Raw genomic sequence first — 10,415 nt, 5'->3', positions numbered from 1 at the left:
TGAAGATTCAACTTTAATCCGTTGATAGCACTGCGTTAGTGTCCTCCGAGCGTCAGTGGAGTGATCATTCTTGATATTATTATTCTTTGATTTAACCCTCCTTTGGCAATAGGGTCATTTTTTACCCAAACCGTACACTACGTCAGCGAGCTGCTGCCGACGTAATGTAAACGGGAGGTTAAGATTTATTTATATTGAAATTGTGAAAGAAGAAGTTTCTTTCTGACTTGGTAAGAAAGTTTTTCTTGTGGAGTGGACCTGGTGTGATGGTTAGAACCACTGGGACAAAAGTACGAATCTAGTGTTTGTGGAATTTTGCTAAACGTAGCACAATATTTGGACACTTTAGTATAATAGAAATACCTGAAATCAATTAATATTTGATGTTGTAACTGGAATACACTTGAAATTTCGATCTGGTTTTTACCCAAACCAGGGTTAAATTTACTACACCAAAAATTAGTAGTTTTCCGCCAAATTCAGATAAAACAACTTTTTTTTTCAACTTTAATCGAGTTTTCTCACTGATTCCATTACTTTTTAGAGATAATATGTACATTTTGCAGAATTTTAGGTTTTTACCTAAAGGTGCCACATGACTCGAACTCTTGCCCCACAAATCGAACTTTTGCCCCACTAGAGTAAAGTGGGGCAAAAGTTCGAGTGGGGCAAGAGTTTCTTTTGAAGTTTTTGAGCTCAGTTTAAATTATTTCTTTCGGGTGTCAAGGTTGTTCGAACCCTTTTTGGAAAAGAGTCTTTCACTTCAACATTTATGAAAATTGATCAATATTTCGAAAAGTTATGACAAAATGTTGGTTTTTGATCAAAAAATTGTAACATGCGATGGTCCTTCCAACGCATGGAATGGAATTGTAATGAAATCTAATTCGATATTTTATTTTGGGGCGTAACTAGGTATATTTTGAAAATGCTTTAGCATGTATAACTTTTTGCAAAAAAGATTTGGAAATCATATTTTACACATAGTGGGGCAAAAGTTCGAATTGTGGGGCAAAAGTTCGAGTCATGTGGCAACTTTAGGTATAAACCTAAAATTATGCAAAATGTACATATTATCTCTAAGAGTGATGGAATTAGTGAGAAAATTCGATTAAAGTTGAAAAAAAAGTTGTTTATCTGAATTTGGCGGAAAACTACTAATTTTTGGTGTAGTAAATTTAACCCTGATTTGGGTAAAATCCAGCTCGAATTTTAAAGTGTATTCCAGTTCTAACATCAAATATTAATTGGTTTCAGGTATTCCTATCACCAAAGTGTCAAAATAGTGTGCTACGGTTAGCGAAATTCCACAAACACTAGATTCGAACTTTTGCCCCAGTGGTGGGGCAAGAGTTCGAATAAAACACACACATACAAAAAGTGTTGTAACTCAAAATTGAAAAGGCATTTGGCGTAACTTTTTTCAGCAAAATTTTAGCTCATGGATGGTAGAATCACCACACGGTATTTGTTTATTTTTATCTGCTTCGATTTTTTGAAATAGGTTGAATTTTCAACTAGGGTCGAACTTTTGCCCCACCTTACTCTATGTGTGAAATATGATTTCCAAATCTATTTTGCTAAAGCATCTTCAAAACATACCTAGTTACGCCCCAAAATAAAAGACCTTGATTTCATTACAATTCCAATCAATGCGTTGGAAGGACCATCGCATATTACAATTTTTTGATCAAAAACCAACATTTTGTCATAACTTTTCGAAATGTTGATCAATTTTCAAAATTTTTGGAGTGACAGACTCTTATTCAAAAAGACTTTGAACAACCTTGACACCCGAAAGAAATAATTTAAATTGAGCTCAAAAACTTGAAAAGAAACTCTTGCTCCATTTTACTCTATGCCCCTAATCCCCCTATAATATTTTCAATCTCATGCAGTATTTTTGATTACTGCAAGAAGAGATTGTAACGCAACTACAAATAGTGTCGCGTAGTTTTATTGAGATCACACCGGTACTGGTTTTGCAGAAATTATTTTGCCAATATTTGAATTGCTACGAATGTTATCTGCAAAAGTTGTTTTTTAGTGATGAATTTCACCCCGGATTACGGTACGCGGAGAACAGAGTTGGCCTACGCGTTTACACACTCAACCGGCTTAGCTCGTGCTCCTTCTGTCTGAGCCATTAATCATTTTGGGGATTCACTGGTTAGATGCATGCATGTATTCCAAGACAAACACCCGGCATGATGCATTTAATTTTGTTTCTCTCGCTCTCCGCTCCTTAATAAAAATCCCCTTTTTTATTAATTTGGTTCTTGTGCTTGATGCTACACAATTCGAAATAAATTGTCGCTTAGTATTACTACAACCGTCGCAGCCTCAGTATTATTATCCTCAACGTTTAAAAAGAGTGGCATCATGCGTGCTTTCGAAACCATTCTGCTCATTCTACCAATAATTTGCACTTCTGCTCAGAGTGGTTTTGGCTACGAGATACTTGTTGCAAAATTTGAAGCATTAGAGGACCGCATTCTCAATTTTGAGATCGGACTTCAGAATAACATTTCCTCGTTCGTGACGGAGTTGAGGCAGCTACGTGACCTCGTTAGAACACAACAAAACCATCAGCAAATTTACGAATCATGCGATAAGGTGCCATCGAAGGTTTCCGGCGTGTACAACATACAAATCGGTCCCCAGGAGACGAAACGCGTTTTTTGTGACCAAAAGTACGACGGCGGTGGATGGGCTGTGATCCAGCGGCGCTTCGATGGCTCTGTTAATTTCTATCGCGAATGGGCTGAATACAAACGAGGCTTCGGCAACATGGATGGTGGAGAGTTTTGGCTCGGATTGGACATCATCCACCAGCTGACATACTCTGGACCACATGAGCTAGTGGTCCTGCTGGAGGATTTCGAAGGGAACTCAACCCACGCGAAGCTCGGGAGGTTCGAAGTGGCGGGCGAGCATGAGGCGTACAAGGTGACTATAGCACAAGGATTTAGTGGAACGGCGGGTGACTCAATAACGGGCACAAAAAGTTATCAATTCAGTACGTTCGACAGAGATAACGATGTTCATACTACTAACTGTGCAGTTGATTATCATGGTGCATGGTGGTACTCCAAATGTCACGGCAGGTAAATTTCGTTTCTTAACTATTTGGTTTCAAAGTTATTCTGTTTATGCAATTTTATCCATCCACAGCAATTTGAATGGAAAATACTTGAAAGGAACTACGACTGAATATGCCACAGGAATGGTGTGGAAGACTTTTCGTGGATATCATTATGCTCTTAAATCTTCCAAGATGATGATCCGAAAAGTTGGGATCAAATAAATATAAATCTGTTCACGATAGATCGTTCTATAAAGAAATATAAAGAAAATGTCCATCTAAACTCAGCTCAGTGTCCACAAATCTTTGATATTTTAATCTAAGAAATTTCAAAATCATAATTCATATTTGGATTGAGTAGTATAATCAAAATATGTACCTACAAAAATGTAAAAACTGTGGCCAAAATTATATTTAATCAGTTTTGTATTTGTTGCCTTTACTACAATTATAAATATTGTTTACTGACTTAACTCATTAAAAAGATTTCTTTGAAAAATGCATACAGTAATCTATGGAAGGTTTTAAAAAGACATCTATGGAAGAATTCTTGTGGAAAGCATTAGATTTCTTGGATAGATTCATTGGTTAAATTTCTACAGAAATTAGTGAGAGAATTTCAAAAGTGTTCTTTGGAAAAAATGGATATAAATAAATAAGAAACTTGGATGAATGTCTGGTAGAATCTTAAGAACAATAAAAGGAGGAATTCGGTAGCTTGGAGGAATCTTTGGGGAAGTTCGGAGAATGAAGGAGAAAATCCTAGAGGTATTTTTCAAAGAATTCTTAAAAAAATCTCTCGGATAAGTGGCTTGATTGCGTTCGCGTATCGAACCGGGAAAAATAATGAGTAGCATTTAGGGAAACGTTGTCAAGGACGTCGCTTCACGATTTTTTACCTTCCTCGAGTGTAGCACAAGCTGAGTATAGACCACTCACCCAACTAACAATCGCAAGTCACAAACAAGCATGCATGCTGAATAGGCTCCTAAAATGAAAGATGTTTTCCCGATTTTGTTTTATAACACGAATAAGCATGCTATTCTGATCTCAATAGATTTTTTTCCGAACTTAAACAATCACAGAATAGCTAATAAACTCGAAAATAAAATAATGGTAAACAGCTCTTGTTTGACTTTCGAGGTCGACCTTGACGTAACGAAAGTGGACCGACGGGTTGCAAAAGAAATCACATTGGCTCACTTTTGACAACAAATGTTCCTGTTTGACATATACGGTAAACAAAATTTATTCAATATTGGGTGCTGAACAAGGAGAGTTTTAAAATATATTAAATTTTTCAAATAGTTATTTTATGGGCTTTTCCTGACAAGAATACATGAAAAATGAGTAAATATGTCATATTACCCAATACTTGACCGGTTTATGCAAAAATTGAGATAGGCCTTTGGGAGCCTATTGTTACTTCATAATACAGTATCGATTCGTTGGGGGCTCGTTAGATGGGCTGTATCGATAGTTGGATTTTGTTGGGGCAAACCCCAACTAAAAAGCTCTGTCAATGTCAAAATTTATTTCAAAACAAGTTTGACACCGTTGCATCGCAGCTCCTATAGGTATACACGGAGAAACTGAAAAACTCAAAATTAGGTACTTTTAAACTCAATTTTGAGTTCTTTTTCATCTCCCTTTTCATGCGCTCTTTCTGTTGTTGTCAGAGAGTGAAGAGAGAAACAGCCCAACTTTTGCAGTTCCGTGCGTCAAGCCAAAACTGAGTTTCTAGCACAGTACTCAAATTTGAGTGAATACAACCTAGTCAAAATTTCGGTTGAGTGGAAAAAACTTAAAATTAGGTATTTTTTTCGCATGGAAGCAAGCGGGAACAACCCAACAAAAACATCGATTCCATCAACTCAAAATTGGCTTGACGCACGCAACCCCGAAGTTGGGTGGAAAGAACTCACTTTTGGGTAGTTTCGTCTCTCCGTGTACAGAACGTTTGTACAAGTTTGTGAGTGTTTCGAGCATTTTGGACGTATTTCTCATTTCACCTACCTTTTCTATCACCCATACGAACTGTCATGCTGCAGTTATGCTACGACTAGACTGATCCATTATTAGGCCGGTTCAAGAAAAATCTTATTTAGTTGCGGCGTCGCAACACCCCAGCCCGTAACATTCGGCATTCCCGGATTTACCTTACTTTTTAACGCCGCAAACTTTACTACGTCTCGTCTCTGCACCTTACCATCTACGTCCTCCCGTTGGTCTATCGAGCTCGTCCGTCTGAGACCTTGATGACCGCATCGATAAAGCTCCATCTCCAAAACTTCCGGGATTTCCCGTCAACCACGAATAATCACACTCTTCGACCGGCTGCTGATCGTAGAACCGTTGCCAGCCGCCTCCGGTAGTGTCGTTGGCAGGATTTCGCCTGACAACTAGCGCCCCTCATCACCCCACACTTCTTACGTTGATCGATTTTGACTTCCTCCGGTTTTGCGCCACTTGCGACGAGCCTTCTCGTCGACCGATTTTCCTTGTACAGATACGGCAAGAACTCCGCGGTACCTCGTCGAGAATGCTGGTTCCCACTTGGATCTCAGATCGCTCCCGAAGGAAACTTCGCTTTCTGCAGGATACCACGGTTCAAATGCGCCGGTGTCGCTGGCTTCGTCTCTTGTTGGCCCCATAGAGCTTCCAGCAAGTTAACCATCCCGTTTCGGATTTCGATCCCGCCTATTGTGTTGTTCAACCTGTCTTCTTGCGTTAGGAACGAAAACCGCTCTGTTCGTTGTGGTTCTTCCGGATCGGTCTGGATGAGGAAATATGGTTACTGCTTGTCCTCGGGCTTTCGACAGCAATTCGGTATCACAGCGATCGCCGGCAAGTTGGGTGGTTCGCTCTCGTATTTTTAGGACACATTTCTTCTTTTCCTGTGGAATTGCCACCTCCGATTCTTCCAACGAAAATTGGCTCTTGAATAGCTCGGGCGGCAGATCGTCGTTTGTTATCTGCGATGGTAGCCGAAATAGTTACCGGCCGCCGCCGAGGTTGTGTGCCGCGGCCCATACACCGTCCATCCCAGTTTGGTACGCACTGTAATCGGTTCCCTGGGCGTACCCACCTTTGCCTCTATCGGCGCAAACGCGTGGATATTGTTCGCCCCAATCAGCAACTGCGGCTGTCCATCGTACGACTCCATGGGCAGCCCTCGCATATACCTGTGCTGCAAGCTCCTCCAAATCCAGCTTTTGATGCGGCAGCATCAACTTATTCACAGTGTGCACAGTGTGCAACAGCATCTTGCCGCCGGCTGCAGCCTCTGTTTCCGACGCCCAAAGGCTTATTTTTCGGGAATCCTCCATTCTCGATATGTTTCCCGTGCACTGGATGGTCAATCGCTCTTGTACTCCGACCGCGCCCAGACGGTCGGCGAGCTTTTTCTCCACCAGCGTGATGGAAGCTCCTTCGTCCAGGAATGCCAACACCGAAATTGTTTTATCTCCGCAGTGCAGCTGTACCGGAACGATCCGGAACAAGACCGTGCAGTTTGTCCGGATTTGTGCACTCAGCCCGACCGTGTTTCCGATCGGATGTATGAGCGGGTTGTGGAACTTTCTGCAATCGCCGATGTTGCAACGGATTTCAAATTTGCACTGGCCGCCATGCTCGTTGTGGCAGATATGGCACAACTTCTCGTGCGTCACCAGCTTCGAACGCTCATCGTACCGCATCTTCTGAAATACGCGCAGTGCTGCCGACGATGATCCTTGGATTGGCACATCTTGCACGGTTTCAGCTTACTCTCTTCACTTGCGTTGTAGGTCGAACTGCTGGCTTCGCAGTTACAGTATCAGTCAGGTATCAGTAGGTCGGCTCTAGAGTGACAGTATAGTCCAGCCTCATTCGAACTCTCCTCTTCGGATTGGGAATCTGATTCGGACGACGGCGTTGGATTGAACTCCACGTCAACGTTAGCTTCGCAGGCGTCTGCCACGATGCTCATCAGGAAATCCGTCAGCATTCGCAACGTTGTTTCCCCTCGACCTCGCCGGTAATGGACCCACTCACGCTTTTCCCGATCCGGCAGCTTGGCAACCAGCGACTTTATAAGCAGCGTGTGTTGCCGTAGATCCGCTGCCTCCAGATGGCCGCAAAGTTGCTCCACCATGTTTCCGAATGAAATAAAACTCCTCAGATTGTCCGGCCGGTTCACCTTGCCCAGCAGGCATTGAAGCAGCTGTTCCGGGCGGCCGAAGTGCCGGCGCAGCTTCTCGATGTCCTGCGGGATGGTTTCGGGAAGTAGTAACTGCCCAAACATTAGTTCAAGAGCATCGCCTTTCAGCGCTTCCTGAAGTCGCATCAGGTTTTCGTGGGTCATGTAGCCGCAGACATCATTGGACGTCTTGTAGGCCGCGTAGAACAATGGTCACTGTGCTGGTTGGCCGGAGAATTTTGGGAGTTTATAGGTTAACCCCATCCTCGCGACCAGCTGGGCGTTCGTCGACCCGGTCTGCTGCTGGCCCTGCCCGTTTTGGCTGGCACTTCCCACTTTCTTGCACGTCTTCTTCGGAGCACTTTCTCTCACCCTCACTTTCATAGATGAATCCGAACTCTGGGTTGACAGATCAGAATCGTCGGAGTTTTCGTCGTCCTCGTCTTCTTCATCGGTGCTCTCGTAGTCTCGCGTTAGCTTCTTCACGTTCGCCTTTCTCAGCTTCAACGCGTTTGAGTTGACTTTGCCGGTAGGACCCGCTCGTGAAACGTCCTTGACTACACAGAAAAAAATATGTAATCAAAATTCAGCGAAAAATCATGCACATAAAGGGAATGCTAGAGTTAGTGCACTTTTACATAAGATGTGATGTAAAATTATATTACCATCGTGTAAATTTCCGCCAACCATCGCGTAAACCGTCATGGACTCCAACCGGTTACGCGAATATTAGCGGAAATTTACACGAACGTAACGTAATTTTACATGATATCTTATGTAAATATGCACTAACTCTAGCATTCCCTTTATGTGCATGATCTTTCGCTGAATTTTACATGGATATTTTTTTCTGTGTGCGGTACGTACTAAAAAATCCGCAAGTATGCCGCTGTGGCATAGGCGCCAACTTCTGACGTAGTTGGGGGGGGCGAAGCTCTCCAAAATTGGACAAAATTCAACTTTTTTCAGTCCAATGCACTAGTTTTCACGTGGATATGCCTGAATAATATGAATTGCATCGATATTTTCCGCATTCTATTGGTTTTAAAAGGCCTTGCCCCCCAACTACGTCACAAGTTGGCGCGTATGCGCTACGGCAAAACACAATGAGCGCGGATATCCTGCGGTTAATTTCAGAACAACTCCAGCTCGGTGAATATGTTTGTTTCCTGGAAGAAAGGAATTATGTGAGAATCTGCAGCATTGCTCTTGCTCTGTTTTACTCTATCAAAAGAAATCTGAGGTTTTCTAGTTCTCGAAAATTCCTAAAAGAGTTCTCTCAGGAGTTTCTCGATATTTCCTCTAGAATGTCCCCCAGGAGTTCACGGAAATTCATCCAGAAGTTCTCCTCCAGTTCTTCCTCCAGGAGATTATCAGGAATTCTTCCGGATTTTCCCGGATATTCCCGTGGGAGTTCCTCGGGAATTCCTCAAGGAGTGTTCAGGAAATCCTTCCAAGGATTCCTCCGGGAAATCATCCAGAAATTATCAGGTTCTTCTTCCAGGAAACCCCCAATAAAACCTCCGGGAGTTCCCCGGGAATGCCTCCAGAAGTTCCCCGTTTATTCCTTCAAGTGTTTACCGGGAATATATCCAGAAGTTCCCCATGAATTCTTGTAGGAGTTCCCCCAGAATATCCTGCAAAAAATCCCTTGGAATTCCCCAATGAGTTTCCAAGATATTCCTCCAGGAGTTTCCCACGAACTCATCTGAAATTACCTCGGGAGTTCCACCAGAAGTTCACCAATAATTCCACCAGGAATTTTCCGGGAGTTTCTCTGAAATTCCTGTGCAATTCTTTCAGAATTCCTGCAAGACTTTCCTGGAGGAATTCCTGGGGGAATTGCCCGGAGGAATCCCCGAAGGAATTTATGGAGCAATCATCAGAGCAATTTCTGGAACAAATCTCCAGAAATTCCTTCTGAGATTTCTTCAATAATTCCTCCAAAAAATCCTCCGGAGATTCCTTCGGGAATTCTTTCGGAGATTCCTCCGGTAATTCTTCAGACATTTCTCCGAGAATTCCTCCAGAGATTTCTCCGGGAATTCCTCTGGAGATTCCTTCGGGAATTCTTCCGGAGATTCCTCCAGGAATGCCTCCAGAGATTCTTCCAGGAATTCCTCATCAAGGAATACCTCCGGGGATTCTTCCTGGAATTTCTCCGGAGATTCCTCCAGATTTTTTTTCCGGAGATTCCTCCCGGAATTCCCCCAATTCCTGCAGTAATTTCTTTGGAGGTTCCTCCAGGAATTTCTTTGTAGATTCCTTCAGGAATCCTCCCAGAGATTCTTCCGAGGAATCCTCGGAGGAATTCCTGAAGGAATACTCGGAGGAATTCCTGGAAGAATCCTCGGAGGAATTCCTGGAAGAATCCTCGGAGGAATTCCTGGAAGAATCCTCGGCATTTTTATTATGTAGTTTAATTGGCAACTATCGGTGAAATTGCCTTCATTTCACCGAATTTCACCGATAGTTGCCTATTAAACTACATAATAATCGTTCACGGTGATCAACCCCGGTCAGTCTAGACTCTAGAGCATTTTGGTTGGCTAGGCGGCGGATGCAGCGAGCATGATCAGAGGAAGAGCGAAACGAACGGCGGGTAGTGTTTGCCGCTGCAAAAGCCGCGCTGAAGACCGAGATAAGAGCAAGCAAAAAGGCCTGCTTTGAGGGTCTCTGTCAGAGTGCCAATGCGAACCCGTGGGGTGACGCCTACAGGATCGTTACGGCCAAGACGAGAGGTGTAATGGCTCCCACAGAGCAATCTCCAGAGATGTTGGAGGGGGATCATTGAAGGGCTTTTTCCGCGTCATGATCCTAGTCCTTGGCCTCCTTTTGTAAGACAGCCGGGGACTGGCGATGAGGAGAAGGTCACCGAAGTGGAACTTGCGGGGATAGCAAATTCCCTTAGCGTATGTAAGGCCCCAAGTCCGGACGAAGTTCCGATCCTGGCCTTAAAAGTAGCTATTGCAGAGGCTCCCGAGATGTTCAGGTCTGCTATGCAGAAATGCCTGGACGAGGAAGTTTTCCTAGAAGCTTGGAATGTAAGTAAGTATAAGTACTAAATGCTACCGACGGAAGCTGGAAAGTACTTACAGGCTTATGTGCCTGAGGGTTGCGAGCGCGTACCGTACCGTGTCACACGACGCT

At 43.3% G+C, this 10,415-nt stretch overlaps 1 protein-coding gene across 1 annotated transcript; it reads left to right on the top strand.

Annotated features, from left to right (window-relative positions):
- The first annotated feature begins 2,303 nt into the window (after window positions 1-2,303).
- Window positions 2,304-3,320, top strand: LOC134287244 (ficolin-1-like). The gene is made up of 2 exons (XM_062848915.1): window positions 2,304-3,107; window positions 3,175-3,320. Exons 1-2 carry the CDS (start codon window positions 2,383-2,385, stop codon window positions 3,305-3,307), a joined length of 858 nt encoding a protein of 285 aa, XP_062704899.1. The 5' UTR covers window positions 2,304-2,382; the 3' UTR covers window positions 3,308-3,320.
- Window positions 3,321-10,415: the final 7,095 nt, after the last annotated feature.

Source organism: Aedes albopictus, chromosome 2 (genome assembly GCF_035046485.1).
Source record: "Aedes albopictus strain Foshan chromosome 2, AalbF5, whole genome shotgun sequence".
NCBI classification, from domain to species: domain Eukaryota; kingdom Metazoa; phylum Arthropoda; class Insecta; order Diptera; family Culicidae; genus Aedes; species Aedes albopictus.
Note: the sequence above shows the minus strand (reverse complement) of the source record. Positions and strands in the feature narration are given on the sequence as shown.